This window comes from Cucurbita pepo, chromosome LG04, assembly GCF_002806865.2.
Source record: "Cucurbita pepo subsp. pepo cultivar mu-cu-16 chromosome LG04, ASM280686v2, whole genome shotgun sequence".
Classification (NCBI taxonomy): Eukaryota; Viridiplantae; Streptophyta; class Magnoliopsida; order Cucurbitales; family Cucurbitaceae; genus Cucurbita; species Cucurbita pepo.
The window spans coordinates 9,958,174-9,982,239 of record NC_036641.1 but is presented as its reverse complement, the minus strand read 5'-3'; the positions used below and the strand labels follow the sequence as shown (position 1 = coordinate 9,982,239).

The 24,066-nt window shown below is 37.7% G+C and overlaps 6 protein-coding genes and 1 long non-coding RNA gene across 13 annotated transcripts; 3 read left to right on the top strand and 4 right to left on the bottom strand.

Moving 5' to 3' along the window:
* Positions 1-790: 790 nt before the first annotated feature.
* On the bottom strand, positions 791-4,244 carry LOC111793060. Its single transcript, XM_023674764.1, has 5 exons — positions 4,073-4,244; positions 2,732-3,662; positions 1,769-2,400; positions 979-1,154; positions 791-834 (listed from the first exon to the last, which is right to left on the bottom strand). The coding sequence occupies exons 2-5, from the start codon at positions 3,137-3,139 to the stop codon at positions 806-808; spliced, it is 1,245 nt and encodes a 414-aa protein (XP_023530532.1). The 5' UTR covers positions 3,140-3,662; positions 4,073-4,244; the 3' UTR covers positions 791-805.
* A 2,930-nt stretch (positions 4,245-7,174) lies between these two features.
* Positions 7,175-9,905, top strand: LOC111793061 (acyl-protein thioesterase 2-like). 3 transcript variants are annotated; one of them, XM_023674766.1, is made up of 10 exons: positions 7,175-7,324; positions 7,910-8,012; positions 8,108-8,222; positions 8,305-8,341; positions 8,437-8,506; positions 8,666-8,770; positions 8,846-8,996; positions 9,088-9,170; positions 9,267-9,360; positions 9,440-9,858. In XM_023674766.1, exons 2-10 carry the CDS (start codon positions 7,982-7,984, stop codon positions 9,510-9,512), a joined length of 759 nt encoding a protein of 252 aa, XP_023530534.1. In that variant the 5' UTR covers positions 7,175-7,324; positions 7,910-7,981; the 3' UTR covers positions 9,513-9,858. The 3 variants fall into 3 exon arrangements, with proteins under 3 accessions (XP_023530534.1, XP_023530535.1, XP_023530533.1); XM_023674767.1 differs by having other exon boundaries at positions 7,187-7,324; positions 7,914-8,012; positions 9,440-9,905; XM_023674765.1 differs by lacking the exon at positions 7,175-7,324 and adding an exon at positions 7,370-7,388 and having other exon boundaries at positions 7,914-8,012; positions 9,440-9,905.
* A 655-nt stretch (positions 9,906-10,560) lies between these two features.
* Positions 10,561-13,116, bottom strand: LOC111793062 (deSI-like protein At4g17486). Of its 2 annotated transcripts, none has more exons than XM_023674768.1 (4): positions 12,655-13,116; positions 11,655-11,942; positions 11,149-11,229; positions 10,561-11,066 (listed from the first exon to the last, which is right to left on the bottom strand). In XM_023674768.1, exons 1-4 carry the CDS (start codon positions 12,806-12,808, stop codon positions 10,861-10,863), a joined length of 729 nt encoding a protein of 242 aa, XP_023530536.1. In that variant the 5' UTR covers positions 12,809-13,116; the 3' UTR covers positions 10,561-10,860. The 2 variants fall into 2 exon arrangements, with proteins under 2 accessions (XP_023530536.1, XP_023530537.1); XM_023674769.1 differs by having other exon boundaries at positions 10,561-11,000; positions 12,655-13,112.
* Positions 13,117-13,609: 493 nt separating this feature from the next.
* Positions 13,610-14,913, bottom strand: LOC111794006. 2 transcript variants are annotated; one of them, XR_002815006.1, is made up of 4 exons: positions 14,814-14,913; positions 14,231-14,713; positions 13,994-14,151; positions 13,610-13,877 (listed from the first exon to the last, which is right to left on the bottom strand). It is a non-coding gene; the product is annotated as an uncharacterized LOC111794006 (long non-coding RNA). The 2 variants fall into 2 exon arrangements; XR_002815005.1 differs by having other exon boundaries at positions 14,231-14,913.
* A 2,966-nt stretch (positions 14,914-17,879) lies between these two features.
* On the top strand, positions 17,880-18,942 carry LOC111793384 (zinc finger Ran-binding domain-containing protein 2-like). 2 transcript variants are annotated; one of them, XM_023675229.1, is made up of 3 exons: positions 17,880-18,484; positions 18,570-18,640; positions 18,714-18,942. In XM_023675229.1, exons 1-3 carry the CDS (start codon positions 18,162-18,164, stop codon positions 18,725-18,727), a joined length of 408 nt encoding a protein of 135 aa, XP_023530997.1. In that variant the 5' UTR covers positions 17,880-18,161; the 3' UTR covers positions 18,728-18,942. The 2 variants fall into 2 exon arrangements, with proteins under 2 accessions (XP_023530997.1, XP_023530996.1); XM_023675228.1 differs by having other exon boundaries at positions 18,570-18,942.
* Positions 18,943-19,215: 273 nt separating this feature from the next.
* Positions 19,216-22,116, top strand: LOC111793382 (nudix hydrolase 19, chloroplastic-like). Its single transcript, XM_023675224.1, has 6 exons — positions 19,216-20,165; positions 20,287-20,427; positions 20,507-20,611; positions 21,149-21,248; positions 21,428-21,520; positions 21,650-22,116. The coding sequence occupies exons 1-6, from the start codon at positions 19,392-19,394 to the stop codon at positions 21,889-21,891; spliced, it is 1,455 nt and encodes a 484-aa protein (XP_023530992.1). The 5' UTR covers positions 19,216-19,391; the 3' UTR covers positions 21,892-22,116.
* LOC111793383 lies at positions 22,031-23,890 on the bottom strand. Of its 2 annotated transcripts, XM_023675226.1 has the most exons (3): positions 22,597-23,890; positions 22,422-22,522; positions 22,241-22,332 (listed from the first exon to the last, which is right to left on the bottom strand). In XM_023675226.1, exons 1-3 carry the CDS (start codon positions 23,308-23,310, stop codon positions 22,329-22,331), a joined length of 819 nt encoding a protein of 272 aa, XP_023530994.1. In that variant the 5' UTR covers positions 23,311-23,890; the 3' UTR covers positions 22,241-22,328. The 2 variants fall into 2 exon arrangements, with proteins under 2 accessions (XP_023530993.1, XP_023530994.1); XM_023675225.1 differs by having other exon boundaries at positions 22,031-22,522; positions 22,597-23,887.
* Between the last annotated feature and the right edge of the window lie 176 nt (positions 23,891-24,066).

Genomic DNA, 24,066 nt, shown 5'->3' with positions numbered 1-24,066 from the left:
GAATTATGTTTTTTAAAAAAGATGCAAGCTTTGAAGTCTTTGTCAATATCCAATTAGGGGATTTGCTTAATTTGTGTATAGATATAAAGGGGTTGGTTGAGTTCATTGTTGTTGATGATGATAAGTTGTGATAAAGAAATGAAGCAGAGGCTAAGGCTAATTTCAGAATGTGAGAAGGTGTTGGAAGGTGACACCTCTCTCTTTCTCTGTGTGTGTAAGTGTCTGTGTGACAGAGGGAGCAAGATCACATGGGAATGCCAATGAGGAAGAGTTGCTAATGAGCCAATAGCAGAGGATTTGGTGTGCCCCATAAATGCTGTGGCCTTTCTTGTAGGGTTCATCCCCATCAACCCCTTTTTTCCTACGATCTTACAGACAAAATTAAAATCAATTCACCTTCCCATCAACAGAACCCATCTCTCTCTCTCTCTCATTCCCTCCTTTTCCATTTTGTTTGTTTTATAAAAATGCAAAAACAAGGACTAGTGGGCTACTTTTCAAGATGCCAATCTGCATTCCCTCTCTCTCTCTCTCTCAACAATTTGTTCTTTTTTTGTTATCTCGAGCTGTGAGATTGTTTCCTTGGTCCTGATTTATGAATAAAGTATTTGGCCAAAAAAGGGTTGTGGGTTGGTTTATCTTCTTCTGTTTAAGAGAGAGAAACTATCATAATTGTGAAGATTGGAAGGCATCATCATCAAATGGGGGCTACTGGGTTGGTTGTGTGGAAAGAGCTCCTCTGTTTCATTAGGTACTTTGAATCTCAGCTGCTGTTAGAGATGGGACCTCTAGTATGGCGAACCTCTTAAAAAGCTAAGGCCTCTGGTTTAGATGCTGTTTTCAGCAGGAAAAAAACCATAAAAACAAAGTACACTCTAAAACAAATCCCAGGTAATAACAATATCCAACAGTAAAAGAATTTCAAAACAAATGGTTGAATACGATGTATCAGTGACATGGTCAAGTGAATTACATTACCAAGTTTAACATGTGAAGCCAAATATTTGTTGTCTGTGGTGTGGTGGCTATGCAGTTGAATTCGAGTACCAAGTTGGATATACAGCACCGCAGAAAGGTTTAAAGTATAACCTCCCCGGCATTCGCCATCGCTTGGCATCGAGAAGAAGACAACGCCAGTCTTGATCTTAACCACCCTGAAATGGAGAAATGTAGTGAGGAGCCATGTAATGAAAACATTGGCTCAGTCATCACAAACAGTTCTAATTAACATAGCTCACAGTGTCAAATTGTTTCCAGACAACAATCTCTGTCTACAAGATGACTACATATTTTTCGAAACTAAGTCACAGAATGACAATGTTCTTATTCTGAGCATATCTCAGTTGTTTCCAAATGGTTGAGAAGATCAACATTCTATAGCAACGTTTTCATCATACAATTGCAAAAATGAATCCATGACGCCATAAAACTCGACTTGGACTAATGAGCTTAAAATGATTCAATTGTCGGCTAAGTTGTACATTCAGTTTATATCAGAAATGGGTACTGTAAAAACATAAGAGAAGTAATCACTATGAGAACAGAGGTGGAGCATATATATGAAAGAGAAGCAAAAGAATTATTTCTCAATCATTTAATAGGAATTCTGGTATCTGCAGAGATTAAATATTTTATCTGCATTAAATGTTCATCATTCGATATGTTAAGTGAAAGCCGAAGATTTGTGATCAATACTTCTTGTTCCCAACTCAAAGGTCCTGATGCATGCAATGCCTCGATAGTGCAACGGTAGGCATGTAACTCTAACCTATGAATTTCAGCAGACAATTCTTCTTTGGTAGGAAGGCAGTGGCCTTCATATCCCGAATGATGAGGTGATCGATCATCAGGGAAGTGACAAGCAATTTGTTCAGTCACAGCAGTGGACACATCACAAGGCATCTCACTTGAGTTGTCACTACTGATGCTGCAACTACCAACAGAGCACATAATGCTATCTCCATCGTTTAGTTCTCGAACCGGACTAACTGGTTCTTTACCCTTGACATCCAGTTTCAAATGCCCACCATGTCTGCGATTCAGAGATTCAGGCCTATGTCTTTCACCCAGATAATCTCTAAGATATGAAACAGGACCTACCTGCAATTCAGGTAACTTCGTTGGATTTGCAGCAACCACCTTAACATATCGCCCGTCTTTCTCAATCAATCTAACTTTATGGCTCGCTCCATAAAATGCTCCAGACGAGCAATCTGTTGATCTCTTCAGAATTCCAACATTGTAGCCATCTTGAATTCTTTTGTTCCTAACAGCAAAACCGTCATCTTTTTTCCACAGAGTGGTCCTTGAGTTTGTCTTCTGAACTTGAGAGGTTGAATTTTGATTGTGGTTCAAAAGTTGATTGGCATGGAGCTTCCCTCCATTAGAATTTTGGTTTCCCTGCGAGAAAAAAAATTCACTTCTTCACTTATAATGTTATCAACACATGAAAACTGCAAGAAAATATGATAAGAAAATTGCTTTGATGTTTTTTTTTTTTCGTATATTAAAATGTATAATCTAAAGGCTAATGCAAGTTCATGACTCCTAAGTAAGACATAAATGTGAATGTTGCCGAAAGACATTAGTGCATACTCATTCAGCAACACGATGAACTCAACAACGACATCATGACACAAGCTCCTCACCATATATGATAAGTTTTACAATTTAATACCCCTAATAGAACAAAAAGTAATACTGTGGAGAAAAGGTAGATGGATGATATTACCTTTCCAACCATAACCCTTGCACCATCATCATCTTCCCATGCCTGTCGAACCCGGATATTGGTTTTTCTGACTTTAAACTCCTGAGAGGATCCAAGTAATCTGACAAGAATGTGCATTTTTCCCAAAACCTCTGAGATTGTGGCAATTTTCCATGAGTTGTTATCAAACACCTCTACAACATCACCAGGAGCCCAAGCCCCTTTAACATCTAAACGAGTGTGGCAGGGTACGATGACCTTTTGAGACACCTGCTCCACCATAGCATGGTTGCTGCCACCCTTGGACTTAACATGTCTAACTATATAGTTGGCGCCGTTGCTTCTTATCGCTTCCATAGAACATTGTGGTCCTAAAGGCACCTTCTTTTTGCTCAATATTTTCAGCTTACTCCCGTTTTTGAATTTCATGATGTGTAGCCCAAATTACTAATCGAAATCTGTTATCAGAGTTAAAGAAAACACGAGTTGAAGCTAAAATGACATCATTCGAGATTAAAGGACGGAAATTTATAATATCTGAAAAATTGTACAAAGACTACCCATCACTCAAAAATTCAATATAGGAGGGTCCAAAACTATGAGAATGAAAACTAAAACTCTTTCTCCAAGACTTATAGTTTTTATAAACATACTCACTCTGCAAAAAGTAAATGAAAAGAGAAATGGAATAAAAGATCAACAGAAAAGGAGAGTATCCCAAATGTTTAAGCCATTTATCATCTATAATTCTACCATTGGAATGTCAAAATTATAAATAGCTTAGTCTTTTCAGGTCTTGATCCAATCGAAAGCAACACGAAACAGCCTCCGATTCGATTTCTTTCTTTTTTTTTCGTTTTCTTTGTGTGTTTGCTTATACTAATGCCGTTTGTAATCGCTAAAATATCAGACATCAAGCAGCACCATCATCGATACTGTTCATAAAACCATGCTGCAGAACAAATAAAAGCAAATCAAAAGAAAATTCATAGCCAAAAGTGCCCTTACGATTCATCAGAAAATGTAATGAAAGAACACACAAACTAATTTCAGTAAGGCTGCTCGCTGGAAAGAGGGAAAGAGAAGGAAAAATGAACAAAATCTTGAATAGTTCTCCTCGATCATGCCATAAAAACACAAAATATTCATCAAAACAAGTTCATGAAACTGATTAGTCTATTATCGATTTCTGAGCAACCAAACACCATCCTGAGAAACGAATAGCCCCCAAAAACAAGAAAAAGAATGAAGGAAAGAAAATTATGAGCATCAAGATTTAAGGAAGTGCTGAAAATGGAAACATAGATTGAAGCGAAAAGAAGATGGAATTGAAGGAAGCAAAAGGAAACGAATTTCACTGACCCTTTTGAAATGCAGCGAGAAAATTGTTATCCCAGGATCGTCACAACCCTCTTTCTTTCCATCTAATTTGTGCTTCTATTTTGTGTCGGTCCTTATATTGGATAATTAAGCGTGATTTGCTTTTAATTTTTAGGCCATACTAAGAAGGCCCAGAAAAAGAATGGAAATCAAATATTTATTTATAAATAAATAAATAAATAAAACTTAATAAATAAACAAAGAATAATGGTATGGTTTTTATGCTCAACTTGCCAACAAACAGCCCAAGAATAGCTTGTTGAGTTGGAAATTGCCTGTTCATCATTCTCTTCTTCAAAGCAAGCACTATACCCAATTGAAATTTCTGGGTTTTAATTAAGTTCTTCAGGAAAATGGATTAAATTAATTTTTAGGTCAAATTAAAATGGAATTTATGCAATGAGATGTGGAGGAAAAAAATGAAAACTTTCCATGTTTTATACAACCAAATTTCATTCCACAAATCATATACCAAACATCTAGGCAAATGCTTAACAATTGGGTAGGTTTGGCCACCAAATCATAATATTTATTATCAATTCCTTTAAATTTTATGAAATTCTTGTTATAAATTGTTTATAATCATTTAGATACTCATTTTATTGAGTATATTAATACGATCTATTTGTTTAATATGAATTATCTTAGGGTCAAATTTTATAATATCAATATTGTATTTGATCGTGTGTTACTAGAGAATAAAACGATTGGAATATTGTTAGACTTGAATGAGAAGGCTTAACATGTTGGGTGTTGTGAATGGGTGTGTAAGTTTGAAGCTCACATCAGTAATATTATTGTTATCCATTCTCTACTTTCTTTCCCTTTTTCAATCTTTTTAAGATTTGTCTTTGTCTTTCTAAAGAACAGGTCTAAAATATGCTAACTATTATGACAGTCATACTCAACAACTTTTACTATAGACTTGCTTTTTTTTTTTTTTATTCTCTTTTTCATAAAAAAAATTTGTTCATAGTTGTACAAATGGTATTAGATCCAGATACCGAATGATGTGCCAACAAGGACATCGATTCTCAAAGGGGGTGGACAACGGGCGGTGTGCTAGCAAGGACACTAGACCTCGAAGGGAGGTAGACATTGGGCAGTGTGCCAACGGAGACGTTGAGCTCCGAAGGGAGATGAACACCGGACGATGTACTAGCGAGGATGCTCGACCCTGAAGGGAGGTGAACACCGAACAGTGTATCAGGGAGGACGCTGGGCCTTGAAAGGGGTGAATTGTGATATTTTTTAGAAGGATGTTGAAACCTTTTTCTAGTAGACTCATTTTAAAACCGTGAGGCAATATCTATCAACGGTAGACTTGCGGTATTACAAAAATACCGAAAGTAGATTGAGTGAAGCAAGTAGTTGTGTAATGTGGAGGTTGAGTAGGGTGAAAGCAAATGAGGTGTTGTTGAGAGGGCAAAGTTTGGAGATGTGTGCGTTTAAAGCTTGAAATTACCTTGAGAAACACGTTAATCTCTCTCCCTGATCTACCAATTTCATAGATCATAATCAACCCAACTTTGCCTCTTTTCAAACAATATTCTCCTAAATCTGTTATAAACTTCATACATATTGCTATGCCTTTTGTATCTGTTGCTTTCAAGCCAACAACTCCTCGTATCATACACGTTTCAGTTTTCATTCTTAAAGAATGAGTGCAGTTTTATTTGAACCAACAATCATAAAGCAGTAATGAGTTACATTATGGATGTGCACTCAAAATTTACCTGGATGAACAAATCCAGAGGATTAAAGCAGAGAGAAGCAGAATGAGAGGAATGAGATGAACTGCATTTTGCCCAGGAGGTTTAAAATGTGGCCCCATTTCTTTCTTGGGGGTATCAATCTTGAACAGTGGCAACAGATCAGGAGCTTCATTCTTGAATGGTGGGGAGCTGGTGAAACCCGGTGGCATGTCGACCGAGTACTCGTCGAAGTTTCGCGACGTGCTTGAAGACCTATGCATTGTGAAGGGGAAGTAGTGTTGGGGGGGTGAATGAAAGGAGAAAGGAATGGGAGATCTTCTTATATACAAATGCTATTCCATTGGTTTTGTTCAGTTAAGGAGAGAATCAAGCTTTGCTTTAGGAGCCAAAAATGGCGTGGGGAGAAGAGATTTGAAATCCCAAGAGTTGACAAAAGTGATGAATGATGAATGAAGCAAGCTGGGGTGGTAGTGGTGGTGGCTTCATTGAAAAGCTGCTTGAGGGGCAACTAAAGGCATGACCATAGGCGTTTTCATGTGAAAGGAAAATGTGTATCTCGTTTATACACCCAAGATAACTAAAACAAACGTTTTTCAACATCCTCTTATCGTGTATTTTCAAGCATTTTCGGCAACGGTTTGTATATCGTTAAAGATTATTGAGAGAAATAGTCACATATTGGATTAAAAAAGAAGAAAAGATAATGTGTATATAAGTAAGAAATATTATTTCTATTGATATAAGGTATTTTGAGGATCTAAGAAGCAAAACCGTAAAAGTTTATGCACATATCATTGTGAAGATTCGTAGAGATTTATGGTTCCTAATATCTATAATCAAGTCAATTAATGGAGCTTAGTCCCTTGACAATTGTTTCTACCGGCAAGAGATTGATCAATTGAAGAACATAAAAGTCAATTATATAATCATATAGTTATCCCACGAGAATTTTAGATATAAAAAGTCAACCCTGAATCTCCAATTGAGTTGGATCCTCGATTATGAATCTGTAAGTTGAAAGTTTGAGATATCAATTGGAACTAATTTTATATCTAAGTTGGGCCGAGTTCTTACATTTTGTTTTTCAGAACACAAAGAGCGTTACTAAAACGTTGTAAGATTAGGACGGCAGATGCAAAGAGATAAGGATACACGCCAGGTGGCGAAGGTTGTGAATGTGATACCGTTTTGGGGACGGAAGAGGGAAAGGTTAAGGCCCAAGTGTAGCACGTAGGCGATGGGAGGGGGCCCGAGAGGCCGAGAGGAGAAAGTTGGGCACTCCCCAGCCCAGTGCTGCAGCTATGCCAATTAAAACTACAAGTGCGGACCGGGCGTGGCGGGGACACGCCACAAACCCCTCCAAAAGAAAAGGAAAAAGAAAAGAAATAAGAAAAGAAAAAAGAACGAAACTTTGAGAGATAGAGACAGAGTGGTAGAAAGAGATACAATCAAATCACTACAGCGACGACAACAAGAAAATATAGCCAGAAGCACACCCACTTCGGGCTCCTCCACCCAGGTTCACTTTCTTCCTCCTCGATACCCTTTTGGTTTCTGCCTCCAGATTCATTATTTCTTCATGGGTTGTTGATGTTTTTCCTCTTTTGATTCGTTTTCTTGAATTTTTTTGAATGAAATACATGAGGCTTCATTTTTTTTTTTTGGTTTTTTGGTTTCTCTTTGGGGATGGTGAGAAGTCGTTTCTGAATCTTGGGTTGTGTTCTGTTGGTGGTTTCTTTGAGGACTTTGTGGGGTTCTTTTTTGCTGCTCTTGGGATTTAGTCATACGGGAAAAATTGTTGTAATTTCATGGGGTTGGGTTGAAATGCATTTATTTTTGAACGACCTCTTGAAATTTGAGATAGTTTCTATTATTATTGCATTTCCTCTTCTCTCATTCTCAACTCTTTCTTCCTTGGATGGTTGAAAGGGGACTGAATCATGGAAATTTTGGTCGAAAGGATGAAATGAATCATTAATCTTGGATTAAAGTGGGCGTGGTTGCATTGTTTTTGGATGGTGTTTGAGGAGATTTGGTCCTTGGATGATTTCTAATTCAGCAAGTTTCTCAAAACAATTCCAACACCTCTCATTTCTTGGCATAGGTAGCTACGGCAGGATCCATTCTGAGGCAATCTCTTCAGGTGGCGGTTCACTTGGCCGTTTGTACTGCGAATATGAGTTTTGCTGGCTCTTCCGTTGTCTCTGGTCAATGGACTTATCCCTCTGCATTCTTCTCTTTACATTATATTGCTTTGTGGAAGCTTGAACTTTGTTGCTTGATTGTATCATCGTCTCCTCAGGTGTTAAAACTGCCAGAAAGGCAATTGAGTTTGGTAAAACCCACGTAGTGAGGCCCAAGGGAAGACACCAAGCTACTGTTGTCTGGCTTCATGGTCTTGGTGATAATGGCGCAAGGTTTTCTTCTTTCTTTCTTTCTTTCTGTTCTTTTCTTAATTGTTTTTATTATGTTCAGAAATGTTTTGATTTTGTTCGACAGCTGGTCGCAGCTCTTGGAGACCCTTCCCCTACCAAATGTAAGAATATGAAGCTTATCAAACTATTTACAAGCATTTACACTGCTATTCTCCATGGTGGGAAGATGAATTTAAGCTTGGAGTTATTGATGCAGATTAAATGGATATGTCCAACTGCACCTACTCGACCAATTGCTTTATTTGGTGGCTTTCCTTCCACTGCTTGTAAGCTTTACTGAAATCCCTTTTCCTTTAATTATTCAACGTCGCTCGAACCGGGATCTCCATGCTGCAAAGTCTAGTTGTTATTCATGTATTTTACAATAACAAGAGCATCAAGACTGATATCTTATATATTCAAGACTGATGTTCTTGTTAAACCAGGGTTTGATGTGGAAGATCTTTCAGAAGATGGTCCAGATGATTTAGAGGGGTTGGATGCTTCAGCCGCTCACGTTGCATATTTGTTATCAACAGAGCCATCTGACAGTAAGTTTCTCTTACCCTTCTAAATACTATTTGTTTTTGCTTTTTCTACTGATTGTGCTGTAATCTTTTTTACAGTTAAGCTTGCTGTAGGAGGGTTCAGTATGGGAGCAGCTACTGCGCTTTACTCGGCGACCTGCCATTCACTGGGAAAATATGGGAATGGCAATCCTTATCCAGCCAATTTGAGTGCAGTTGTGGGGCTTAGTGGCTGGCTTCCATGTTCAAAGTTGGCTTCTTAATTTTGTCATCTGGACAATCTTTGATCCTTTTATAATCAATACAAAGCTTCATTTAACGAGTTATCGTGGTGATTCCAGGACCTTGAAGAGCAAGATGGAAGAGATGAAAGCTAGTAATAGTGGAGCGGGATCGTTGCCTGTTTTGCTATGTCATGGAAAAGGTATTTATGAATTTATAATTGTTCATGCAGAATATTACGTTACAAATTTGAGCTTGTTGCATTTCTGATAATGGTTTGGTGTGAAACGTGTTGCAGTTGATGATGTGGTTCTTTATAAATTTGGAGAGAAATCTTCACAGGCATTACGTTCATGTGGATTTCAAGACGTTACGTTTAAATCCTACAACACGTATGTGACTTTGTGTGTGTGTTAAAATCAAGAAACTAAGTAACGTGTTGTTTGATATCGAGTCGTGTTTTGTTTACAGACTTGGGCACTACACAGTTCCTGAAGAGATGGATGAGGTTTGCGCCTGGTTAACTTCAAAGTTGGGGCTATAGAGGGAGGAGGAAGGGAAAGCCCTTCAAATTGCACCATCTTTACTTATGATGTTTAGACAAATTCTTTGCCCTACAGTTTACTGGGAACAGATTTGGTGTGATATATATATATATATATTATATTCCTTTTGAACCTATATTTGATATGGTTTTTACACCAAGATTGGAACCTGCAGAGATACCCTGACCCATGGAAGTTGGATTACTTTATCCCACACTTGAGTGTTCACTATATATCATTTTCCTGCTTGTTTTGCTTCATGTTCTTACTTTCATATTCCATCAGACAGTTTTGTCTCAAATTTGTGTACCTTAACTATTGTGAGATGAACGATGAATCTGATTATATTGAACTTTCCTCACATTATTATATGAATGAGAAAATTCCTTTTGATAATCCGTATGATACTATGTTTATCTTGAAGTTATAAGCTTTTTATCGCACTAGATTATAAAGGAGAATTGTGAGATCCTACATCAATTGGAGAGGAGAATGAAACATTTCTTACAAGGGTGTGAAAACTTTTATCTAACAAATGCGTTTTAAATCATGAGGCTAATGGTGATGGACAATATCTACTTTTGGTGTTACAAATGGTATTAGAGCCAGACATCGAGTGGCGTATCAGCAAGGACGCTGGCTCCTTATCAGCAAGGACGCTGGCTCCTAAGGGGGTGGATTGTGAGACCCTATATCGATTGGAGAGGAGAATGAAACTTTCCTTGCAAAGGTGTGAAAAGTTTTCTCATTTTAAATATTACTTATGAGTCAAAACAGACAATATCTACTAGGGTAGACTTAAACTATTACATGAATTATTTTACTAACCAACCTTGGGATCATAATATATGAACTTTAATTTGTATGTATATGATGTTTGAGCTCTAAAAATATTTAGGAACTTCTTAACATTCTAACAATCATTGCATTTTCAACTTGATTTTTCTGCCATATCTGATGTTTTTTTATGATGATATTTAATAGACATAGAAAAAGCTCAATGTTATTTCTTATGCCACATTTATTAAGAATGTATCAGAGATCAAATATGTAACTTAACTCATAATATAACATTGAAACTGAGAGTTGTTCTGCAAATCGAGGCAATACTGTGATCATTTCAAAGGATATGGAAGCAAAACAGCATTCAAAGTGATCTCGATGTCTCTTTGGGCCAATTAAAGCTGAAGTAACACTATCTACGGAATAAAAACAATTCTACTCCCAAACATTTAATACAAAGAAGCCAAACAGTTCTTACTTTTGCAATGGAGACAAGATCATTAGGCGCGGGCATGGGAGATGCGATTTGCAAGCAATACAAGACACCTGCCTCTCTGCTCTCTTTCACTTGTGAGATTCTGGGACGAAAGCAACATCTGTGATTCCAGTTGATATTGTCAGCAGCCGCTTATCTTCATCTTCCACAATTTCTGCCGAGACCAGTCGAGTGTCGAGCGACGGAGACCCGGTGGTACATTCTTCCTCTGGAGGAAACAAACCCCAAATGGTAATGCTTATAACAGCATACTTCGTTGGATTCAAGTTTTTAACTACATACGTATTGCATCAGACCAAAGGTTCTAGATCAACCCAAGGAGGAAAAATAAAACATCCAAGTAAAAGACCACAAACCTGAGTATTCGTGGTATTCGGGCAATTGTTTGACAGTAGTTACTTGAAGACTTTCAGGTAGCAAACAACTGCACAAAGCACCTGAAGTTTTCACCAGAAGAAATTAGCAGAATTCACTTTTACGCTTGCAAATGCATGCAGAGACCGAGTTCGATGTCAAACAGGCGACATCCATGCCCATCAAACTTGTTTGAGTGAAGTTACAACAGTAAATTATCATCATTCGTTCTTTTATTTGCATCATAGTAAAGACTGAGAATGGAACAATTAAGGAACAAACCATCATCACTTTTCTTTCACATATTTGGAAGGAAAATCAATTCAAGCAGAAAAGTATGCAAAAAACAAAGTTTCTATTCAAGTTTTCTTAGAAAAGGAGCAGTATATAGGTTTCAATGGCATCAACATAATGGCAAGAGCAATTCAATGCAAAGATGGATGCAAAGGAAGTGAACAATGGTGTGCTGGGAAGAAATCAAAGAGAGCTCAATGGATAAAACTGTTACCCATCCGAGCGAGCCGATTAATCCATCCAGGTATCCGTTTCCCAGTCAATCTGCTTGAGACATCATCAGTAAAATGATTACAGTTCTTGGAAATAAGATGATATGTATCTCCATGATATTCAGAGGCAACAGTTTCAATGAACGTTCTAAATTCAGAGGGAGGCATATCAAGTTTTCCCAACGTGACAGAACATCGGTATATAAAACCCGGACAGCTCCTTGGTTCTACTTCAAAAACTCCACTAGCAGGGAAGTCGTGAGCTCCAAATCCGTACTCTTTACCGTGGACTGTGGGCAACACCAAACATACTTAAATGAATTCACACGTTAGGTTCACAATAGCCATAACATTGACTTGAAAATTCTGACTTATAATCAAGAATTTTCATACATAAATTAAGTTTTACATCAGTTGGAAGCCTTTCTTTTGATCCAAAAATGCTTCAATCCTAAAAACATGATGAGATCACACCAAACCCCCTCTTATCCCTAAAACAAACATAAACATAAACAGAAACACACACAGAACTTGAGAGATTCTATTTCTCTCCAAATATTCAATGGCTAATCAGAGAAGAAAACAAGATCTACAACAGTTGGAAGATTCTAAGAACAACCCACATTACAAAATCTGATTTCGCTGACCCTGATGATTCGGATATTTCAATGGCAACTACAAGAAAAGATTTTGCAACACCTCATTGAAAACGTTCCACACATCCAGAACCAGCTTTAGATCAACCAATCCAGACAATGGAAGATGATTCGGAGTTCATTCATCAACACAAGATGTTTAAAATCAATCTTCTGTAGTTTTGATTCAGTTCCATTGTAGACCAAATACTTGAAGAAATTCCAAAAGAAAAAGGAGGAAGGTTTGAACAATCTTTCTTCAGAGCATCAGATGCATTTTAACAAACATAAGGAGTGCACCAAACACCAAACAAAATCAGGAAGATAAGAAAAGGGGGGAGAGGGCATAAGCAGATACGAAAATCACCTTCAATACCCGAATGAAAAATCCCAAAACCAAACCAATAAGAATAATTGTTGGCAGGGGTGAGATCATAAACGTTCAACACCACCTGGGTCTCGTATTTCTCGTTCCAATCTCCACTTACGGGGGTCGTTTCCGAGGTGCTCTCTGCTCCCATCTTCAATTTTTTTTCCTTTTCTTTTCTTTTCTCGCAAGAATATCTCTCCTGAATGAATCTGAACTTGAAAATCTAGAAAGAAAACCTCCTAACTTTTACTTTCCCTTCCCTTTTTACCTTACCCTTCTCTGCCCATCGGAGAAAAAACAGGAATAAAAGAAAGTAGGGTCGATCTCCGGCGAGATGGGAAAAAGAAAAAGCTCAGGAATTTCGAAGAAATTATTAACAGAAACATCAATAATATAAAAGTGGCAAATGAGAAAGAAGATAAACGAATAGGTGGGCTCCCAGACGTTCGATTTGGTGCACACCCAAATAAATAATATTGTGCTTCATTCTGCTAAATAAAATAATTAAATATATGGTTTTGTTTGGAAAATGACTTGTTAGGGTAAAATAAAACAACTCCAGCCTATTCAAACCTTCTAATTACTTCCTCAAACTTTTTTTAAGCTTAAATTAATTATTAAGTAATTTTAGTATTTTATTTCTCAAATTTATGCTTTTTTTTTTCAATGCATTTGCCATCAATTTTACATTTTTTAAAAAAAATATTTGAATCAAAAGTCAAATTACAAAAACAAAAAACAAGTTTTTTTTTTTAAAACATAATTTTTAAAAATAAAAATAAAATAGTTACCAAGGTAAAAATTTTGTTAAATACACAATTAATTTTTTTTTTAATTATATATTAAAGAGAGTTGTGTTTTATGAGTGGGCCACCCTAATTTCCCAAAATAATTTCTGTTTGGATTGCTCCAATTTATTAAAGTTGCTAGATGGGTAAAGACATGATTTGTTGAATATGTAGATAATCATGTGACACTCCTTGATTGGTGGGCAGGAATGAACTTTAAACAATCCTTCAAATGCATTAGTAAAGCATAGTTTTTTTTTTTTTAATATATGATTTTAACTAATAAGTTAGAAGTTTGAACATCCACTGAACTACAACTTACTTAGATTATTGCTTAATTAACCAACCGATAAAATCTCACCAGTTAGAAGTCATCCCGACCCTTCTAACATTTTGGGTGATCTTTCATGATTCAAGTATACATTGTTGAACCTGAAAAAGTGAAATTGAGCTCAACTAAGAGACACATTTAGCTAACAGATTGCATTTATATAGCGTTCATGTAGCTTAGAGCTATAATATGAACCAAAAAATACTTGGCTACATACCAGTGTGTAGGAAGATACACCGCCAAATATTCTTTGTTCAGTTATTCCATTATATCCATCATCGAAACAAGAATCTCCTTTTGTGTTTGTTTCTTTGAGGCTGGATATCCAAGGAGCTGACATAGAAGATGGATGGTCCAGGTTGAATTTACCATTTCCTGTGAAAACAGAGTAATTTTATTGAAAATTAGAAAGAGATTAAATGACTGGAGGTGCAGTAAATTACAAGATTCGAACCAGAATTGATCCAGAATCAACGGAACGCATGATAAAGGCAGCAAGGAACAGCCTCCATCTTTCTTTCCATGTGGGAAATTGCCTGTCGCTGTGTGCGATCTTGATGCCTCGACGATCCTGATCCAACGTCTGAAGAGTTATTATCTTCGTCTCTGGAAGATGATCCTATTTCCCAATCATAACTCTCTCCTCCTATAACTTGGTTGCTCTCCAGCTCTAGATACATTAGACCAACTGCTGCTCCTTCTACCGGATTCAGGTCTAAAAACTCGAATAAGGAGAAAAACTGTGAGCCAGCCCCCATCATCAATGGGCAAAATACTATCATCATCAACCCTATCCTCTCCAAATGATGATTGTAGTGTGCTAAGAAGATCTCTCAGGTCCCTTTGTCGCACAAGTCGTCTCCAATTATGCTGTCGTTCTGGGTCGACTTCTGATGGAGAACAAGAGGATGCTCCTTCCTTGCGTGCTTCCTAAGATCTGTATAGGTTCCACTGAAGTTACATGTCTCACAAGAACAACTTCTTGATTTTGCATTCATGAACTGACGAGCATGCTCATCAACAACCCACTTTTTTACCTTCCCTCGGCACAAAGGGCATACCAGCTTTGGCTGCATCTGATTCTCACAAGATGTAGTTTGTTCATCAGCCACAGGCTCAAATTCCACTGTGGAGGAAGAGTTTACTGTTGGGAACTATACTTGGATATATTTTTTTAAATAAAAATTTATAGCAGGTTACAATTACATGATCGGCAACCGAGTTTACATGCAAAATTAAGTGAAGTGTCGTATGATCGGAAAACCTGCCATCTTGCCGCATTTAGCATACATATCGACCAGACTCGTCCAAAGAGAGGTGCTGGCAGAATCGAAGTTTATGATTATATAAACATGTATAGCTGCTCATGTGAGTGTAACCTCTGATCATTACAGTCCATGAGACCACATCCCTTACAGGCATATCGTCAAACAACTCACGAGCAGTCTGAAGATCACAATAAGTGCATTAACAAGCTTAAGATTCGAATGAAGCCCAAAATCTTCAATCCAAAAGCGTGTCGAGTTTCCAAGCAGAAAGAACAGAGACGGGTGACATTTTCCTTCCTCGTTTCTTCAAACATTAACGATCCTTCTTAGATCGACTAGTTTGCCCATAGCCAGCAACCATAGCATTCCAAGACACCACGTCTCTAACAGGCATTTCATCAAACAGTTTCCGTGCGCGATCCGTATTACCCCACATAGCGTAACCCGCAATTAGTGCAGTAAAAGAAATTGCATCCCTTAAATTACTTTGATCAAACACCAAATGGGCATTGATGATGAGCGAATTATGAATATACACATCAAACAAAACCCAAGCTTCAAGACATACGCACGAATCTGTTTCCCTCCATGGGAGGAGGCTAGCTTCGCGCAAGACTTGAATAGAAAAGGAAAAGTATAAGAATCCGGCTTAACTCCCGAATGAATCATTCTGACAAAGAAAACTAATGGCATAACCGCTGACAGACTCATCGAGAGCCGTCGAATCATTGAAATCCAAAGCGCAAAAGATAAGGGTCGTTATTATTTGAAATGTAGTTGTACGGACCCTACCCCCCAAAGACAAGTGCCAATTAGAAATTGATTTTTTTATTTTTTATTTTTAATTTAGTTTTGGAGTTTAAATTATTTTTTAATATATTTAAATTACATATAAAGAAAGGGTAAAATAGGGGTTAAGGATATGAAAAGCCAAATAAGAAATGGAAAATTGGAATATTCAGATTGAGGGAATATATAAAGGGATCTTTGCTTTCAAGTGTTGGGATGAGGATTCTCCAAGTATTATTAAAGGGGTTTGCCTTTTCTTTTAAAAACACTCAATTATTTTATTTTATTTTATTTTATTTTTTTACAAATTATTAAAATGGAGAGAATAAAAAGAGTTTTTGGAATGAAAGGGCATTTGTCTAAGGTTTTCATGTTTAATTGGAATATTCACCTTGTCTCTCTCTGGTTATTACATTTTTGTCCTTACCTTTTTTCTTTTTATTTTTTATTCTTCCTTATCAAATGCTGGGTCAAACTTAGCAACCCAATGTACGACCGCCACGTGTACCATTGTTATATTTACTAATAGCTCCCTTACCTACATGCATGCACATGTAGATAATAAATAAATATATAGATATTTTTGGAGACGATAAAATTTATAAATATTCCCAAATTAAAAAAAAAAAAAATTGATATTTCTGTAAAGTTCTCCCGCTGACCCATGAACTCTACCCAGCGTCGGTTCGCCGCAATCCCAATTATTCCAATTTAATTATTTTCAACTTTTCTTAAATTTAATCCATATTATTTTCCTCCTAGCGTCAAAGTATTGTCATTTAAAAAATTAAAACATCATATAAATTTCATCAATTAAACAAACTATTTTGCGTAAAAAAACTTTTTAATTCTATTTTAATATCTATAAAATTTTAAATATTTTATTTTAGTTCTTCAATTTTATATAAAAATATGGTTTTATTAGTCGGTAATAAACCTCAAAATCTGACCGGACACATAAATTTATTAAAGTAGTTCGATATCAAATTTATGTTTTCATTCACTTTAAGACGTTTACACGATTCACCTATATAGAATACTCATTAAATAAATATTTTTTTTTATCGTAAACTTAGCTTGATATGATAGGATAAATTGAAATATTAATAGACATGTCATGTCATGTCATATCAATATTATTGCTAACCGTATATGTAACATTCTAACCTCATCGCTAGTAAACATTATTTGTTTTGATTCATTACATATCGTCGTCCATCTCACTGAAAATCGAATATGCATGAATATGAGTTAAGCAATAGGAGTGGCCATCTTTTTGTTGAATTAAATTATTGAAGGAAGAGAAATTTGGAGGGTTGATGGATGAGCACTTAATAAATAGGAATAGATTCCAATAGAAAATAGGAAGGGGCAATTATATTAATAATACCCCAACAAACAACTTCTTGGAGAAAACAAGTTCTTTTTTTTTTTTTTAATTAACCCCTCTTTTTTCTTTTTATTTTGTAATGAAACTACATGGGGAAGGCTTATTCGTCCCAGTTGGACCAAACAAACGTCATCCAACACAAAGACATCGTATTCATTAGTTTTTATAGTGCGTTGATCTGCAGCTAGCTAGCTAGCTATCACTTCCTACGTAAACTCTCATCATCCCTACCTCATTAATATTGAGATGGAGTTCACATGGTCATCTACTTAAAATTTAATATCCTACCTATTTTCTTGATAATCAAATGTAACAAGAACAAATAATTGTCTTGTAAGATTAGTTGAGATGCACTCAAACTAACTCACAACGCTCACAAATATTTAAAACAAAAGCTAGAAATCTCGACTCTCCTTCGTCCCCAGTTCCATATATCTAACTAGAAATCTCCTCTCTATTCGAGGCCCATGCCGAGTAAAAGAAACATATCTAATAATAAATAAAAGAAATAGATTGAGACGGGTGACTTGTTCTATTCTAGATAGGTAGGTAGTGATGAAAATATATTATACTACATAATAGTGTGCATGGAATATATAAAAAATAATAAACATAGTAGATGGGGAATTTGATAATTCCCCACTTCTAGAGGCCATTCCTACTTAGCATCTCAACTTCAAATCAAACACTTCCATAAATAACCCTAACTTCATCAATTATGAAACTCAAAACAAAAACAAAAACAAAAAGTAAAAAAAATTCAACTTCAGGAATCGAACCAATTGTGTAAAGGCAAAGGAAGGAAAGAAAAATACCAAAAAATGGACCCCAACGCTACAAGAACTTGAAGAACTATATAAACACCCCATTCCCCCCACCAAACAATACCAAAATTTAAATCTCCTTTTCTTCATCAAAGCTGAGTTCTTTATTTTGGAATGAGCTGGTCATCAGGAGACTGGATATGCAACGCTTGCCAGAACGTAAACTTCAAGAAAAGAGAAGCCTGCCATCGTTGCGCTTACCCCAAGTATGGAGGCCCAGACCCTTCAACTTACACTTACAACAACACGGAGGCGTTGCCCGGGGACTGGTACTGCACCACCCTCACTTGCGGAGCTCACAATTACGCTAGCCGCCCCAACTGCTTTAAATGTGGTGCGTTTAAGTCCGCCTATCCTCCTCACTGTGCTGCCTATCAGTATGGATCTGATGCAACTATCCCGCCTGGATGGAAATCTGGAGACTGGATTTGCCCAAGGTACGCACACTCAACAATCTGCATTAGTTTCACCTACACAACATTTCAAATTCCTTACCCAAAACCATAATGTTGTGTTCTACAGAATGGGATGCGGAGTGCATAATTATGCAAGCAGGGCAGAGTGTTTTAAATGCAAAACGCCAAGAGATTTCGGTAAGTTCATATCAATTACAATATTTGATGCTGTAGCTCAGTTGGGTCTGTAATACAACTCTGGGCGCTGCAGGTGCTGCAGTTTAAAGCGAGAAGGAATTTTGGAAGACTCTGTTTATGCGATTATATCGCCTACTTGGCATCTGATTCCTATCAAAATGCTGCCTTTTTCTTTCTTTTAATGACTAACAATAATAATGTAAGCACTTAGAATAGGCCCATATACTTCCTCCTCGATCATTGTAACACAGCCGTTACTTGGTTAGAAATTACAATTCTCTATAATAGTATGATATTATTCACTTTGAGCATGAGCTCTCTCCTAATAATCCTCAATGCTACTCTCTGTCTGTCTCGAACGTAACTGAATGAGATGAGATGTGGACAAAATCAAATTGAAATGAGATTGAAGCAGGGGGAAAGGTTAAAGATTCAGAATCTGTGTGAATAGCAGGCAGGTTCCTAAGAAGATAAGACTCATAATCTCAAAGAAATAAGTTGTTAAAATAGATAAGAACCAGATGCCCCACTTCAATGGACATTAATGGAAAACACCCTTCTAATAATTACCCTCAAATTCTGAGTCAAACCCAACTCTAATTTTGTGGCTGCAAACAAGATTTTGTTTATTTTGGAGATTCCAATTAACTTATCATGGAAAATTCTTACCTCAACTTGTTCATCCATTGTTCTTGCTTCTCTTTGCTTCACTGAAGTAGGCTTGTTTTGTTTGTTTTGTTTTGTTGGTTGGATGACGTTGGTGGTGTTGGTGAATTTTCAAGTGAGGGGATTTGTGAAGGAGAATTGGACACCTCATAACCACGTAGAGTTCAAAAGAATGAACAAAAACTGCTTTTTGAATTTTGATCGCCTTGGATTTCTGATGGCGAACGGCGCAAGAACATTCCTCACTGTATCCAAATCGACTTCACGACTGCTTCGTCTTCCTCCTGCTTCGTCTCGTTTCTTCCCGCCGTTTAACTCCTCCTTCAATGGAGCAACCTTCTGTTCCTCCACCGGAACCCCTTCCATGTCCATTAATTTACAGTCACATGCCTTTGCGCGGAACCCTATAAGATCCAAAACCCCCAAACCTGGAAATCCCCTTTCACCCGATTCGTCGTTCGAATCGCTGAAATCGAAGCTTCTGGCGAAAACCCCTTTGCTATCTTCACCAGATTTCAAAATTTTGCCCTTCAGGAAGGGCTGGCCGTTGGTTTCTTGCAATGGTGGTAAGAGCAACGGTGGTTTGGCGTCTGGGTGGGGCCTGGGTTGGATCAGCTTGGCTGATTGCGAAAGTCTATTGGCCTTGTCTGGGTCGAAGGTAACAGAAGATTTGTTGGTTTATCTCGGTTCTTCTGTTGAAGACGATGCTGTTTATTGGGCCACTGATTTCTCTGTCGCGGATAATTTGGATGCGGAATTGGGTCAAAGGAAGCTCAATTTTATCGAGCTGCGAATGCTCATGGTAGCCACGAATTGGTCGGATACATGGGCAATGGGACAGTTGGCTATTGCTGGTCATGTAAGTGCTCAGAATTGGTTTTTCAATTTGGAGTATGAACATCGTTTCTCAAACTTCTTAATTACTTAAAATGTGGTTGAATCTGTGCGTACCTTTCTGGTTTGTTCGATTGATTGCTCAGGGCAGGGCTTTGCTAGATTGGCATAGAACATCAGGTTTCTGTGGGCATTGTGGAGAAAGGACAGTCCCAATGGAAGCTGGGAAGCGAAGGGAATGCTCCAATCAGTCATGCAAATTGAGGATTTTTCCTCGTGTCGATCCTGTGAGATCATAATCCTTTGCTTTTATGATTGCTGAACCTCTGCATGCTGAAGGCTATGTATTAATCTTGTTCATTGCAGGTTGTTATCATGTTAGTCATTGACCAGGAGAACGACCGCGCACTCTTAAGCAGGCAATCGAGATATGTGCCCCGAAAATGGAGTTGCTTGGCTGGTTTTATGGAGGTACCTTTCTTTGCCAATGGCAAGAAGAATGATAGAAATACATTTGGTAGAATTAGACTTCTAGCACTAATGAATATAACTAGTTTATTTATTACCTTAAACTTTTGTAGTACGATATCATGTGTTGTGAGATATCACGTCAGTTAGGGAGGGGAACAAAACATCCCTCGTAAGGGTGTGGAAACTTCTCCCTAGTAGAAGTGTTTTAAAACCTTGAGAGAAGCCTAAAAGGAAAAACCCAAAGCGGACAATATCTGCTAACGGTGGGCTTGAGCTCGGTGTGCCAATGCGGACGTTGGGCTCTCAAGAGGGGTGGATTGTGAGATCCCACCTCGGTTGGAGAGGGGAACAAAGCATCCTTATAAGGATGTGGAACCCTCACCCTAGTATAGACGGTATAGATGCGTTCTAAAACTTTGAGGGAAAGCCCAAAGTGAAAAGCTCAAAGAGGACGATATTTGCTAGCTGTGGGCTTGTTTGTTACATGTATTTCATGAACTAGAGAATTCATTCATTTGCTTTTGTAATTGTCATCAGCCTGGAGAAAGCTTGGAAGAAGCTGTGATAAGAGAAACATTGGAAGAGACTGGTATTGAAGTTGGAAAGGTGGTCTATCACAGTTCTCAGCCATGGCCAGGTCTGTTCATTCTGAAAGTACAGCTTCTTAACCACACCTTTGCACTATCTGTTGGTACTTTCGAAAGAAAAAACGCTCATTTTTCATGTTTCTCATCGAGATATATATATATATATATCTGTAATCTCTCTTTTAGGCCATCAGTTTGAATCTTCGTTTAAATTGAAATTCTTTCTCAGTTGGACGAAGCACAATGCCATGTCAATTGATGGTTGGGTTCTTTGCGTATGCAAAATCGCTCGATATCAAGGTGGACAAGGCTGAGTTAGAAGGTATATTGACTAATGTTCACATTATTTGCATTACAATGTCGCCACTTCTAGTTTTCTTTCTAAGACAACTCCTCTTGAAATTCTCGTTCACTTTGAATGGATCTGAATTGGTTGAAACTTTGTGTACAGACGCCCAATGGCACACCAGAGAAGATGTGAAGAAAGCTTTAACATTAAGCGACTACGAGAAGACGCAAAGATCTGCAGCAGCCAAAGTCGAACAACTGTGCAACGGAGTCGAAAGCAGACACAGTCAGTCTGCTGATATCAACGCTGAAGATAGTGGACTTGCTTCCATGTTCTTTCCTGGCCCTTATGCAATCGCTCATCAACTTATCTCCTCTTGGGCTTATCAAGACAATGGAAAATGAAGCTGAAACTCATATGAATCAACCTTCCAGGCTGAGTTTGATGTAGCATTTTGGCTTTTGAGGCTAGTGAGGCTAGTTCGAGTTGCATAGCTCTGGGCAATGGCATTGACAGCACATATTCAATTGTTCCTTGCAAACAAATTGCAGTTCTTTGAGGCAGAATCCTTGTAATTCTTCTTGTTTCATTGTCTGAAAATACAATGCAGCAGGTGGATATTCTTCACATACTAGTTTCTACCAAAGGGAAAAAGTAGAGCTTCTAGTTTTGAGCCATTGATAGCTCCAATTTTCTTATCTAAGAATACATAAATGATGCAGCTTCTGAACAAGAGAGAAAAGGCTAAGCTTTCTCATGTAAGTTTCCTGTAGATCTAGACCATTTAATGGCTGCTCTGGCCAACGCATCCATGGGGTCAATACATTTCTTCAGAATAGGATCATCTGGAGGAAGAAGATTAAGCAATTCATCAGAAGCAAGTATTACTATATTCACAGCCCTTATCAAAAGAATATGAACAGCAATCCTCAACAGATTTCTTGCTCCTTCCTGATCCCTTTTGTTCAAAGCTTCAACTGCAGGAACTAAAATATGCTTTATGGTTGCTTCGTCTGGCAAGACAACCTCAAAGCCCTGAAGAAACAAAATGAAATCAGAACCAAATTCTGGAATCAATTACTAAATAGATCTGAATGTATTTACAAAACCTGATTTTGTAGTCTCTCACGGTAAAAACCAGTCACTATAGCTGCATCAGTCGCAAGCAGCCCAATCCGGACACTGCTCCCTGCTTCAAGTGGCTTAAGCTTAGCCTCTTTAAGCTCCATAGCAACACAATCTCCCACATGAAGGAAAGGTAATTTACAACTTGTGTCACCAAGCCACCTATGTGAAAGATGGCAAGGTGTAATTAGGCACCGAGCTCCAGATTGCTCGAGAAACACGCATTTTTGCTTCAAAATCTCGATGATGGGAGCATCAGTCTGAGCATGTTGAGAAGAATTTGCGGGGAATGTAGTCAATGAAGTGAGAGGTGGGATCCCTTTGCCTAATGCTGGATCGCTGCAGACAACAAATGGTATACTCTGTTGTCCATCCTTCAAGCTCCACCACACGAGCTTTTCCAAGAAAAGTAGAGTAGAAATAACCGATACTCCTCCTATGACACCCACGGTATTTGGCTGGACAAGAAGCGGCTTAGGAGCTCGACCTTTTGACACAGACTTCCCTGGAGTTGATATCTTCTTGGACACTGGTAAGTTATCATTCTCATCCGTTTGAACAACAGAGAAAATCTGTAGAGATGAATACGGGTTTAATCTCCTTCTAAAGCGAGTAATGCTTTCGTTAGCATTTCGTCGAACAGGTGCGGGGCAATTCAGTGCATAAAAGGGCATAGCCATCCCTCCATCAAGCATCATTTATGTAAAGACCAAGAATTTCAGTGGGATTCAAACTAAGCAGTCATATTTCACCTCAGAACAGATAGATAATTCAAAGGGTGGAAAGAAATAGATTGGAGAATCAAATTTATACCCATGCCCCAAAACCCAAAATTCTCTCAGGATAAAAATATGAAGAAAGACATGATATTTACACGAGAATCCATGGAAGTACAAAGGTTGTTAATAAGAAGCGGCTCTGGGTTTCTTCACATTCAAAGCAAATAGTGTATGGCGCAAAACTAGGTAAGACAGGAAGAGAAGCTCCAGGAAGTGCGGTGATTGAATTTGATAGTGAAAAGGAAAGGAAGTTGGAAAGAATCTTACATTATTGTAAATCCGTCACGCTGTCAACCTTTTGAGCAGTGAAGCGCTGTCAACCGTTGAAGAGAAGGATGACAAAAATGAAGGTCTGGTCAGTGGGGCATAGGACTGGATAGGCTCACTCTCCTTTTCCCCTTCAAAACTCAGTGGGGGCATAGCACTGAATCCCTACGGAATTGGAATTTTCATCCACCGTCAACACAAAGATTCAAAATTTAGCCCAGCGTTAGCGAAGCATTGCAGTAGCAATGAAGCCCTATGTGTTATAATACTGAGCCAAAACTACCACGAAGGGTAAAGGCTAGAATCCCGATAGGAAAGTAAAAATTAGAAATTATGGATAAACAATTAATTTATATAAATATATATTTATTGAGTTCATTATTGTAAGATAATTAAATGGAATTGGAT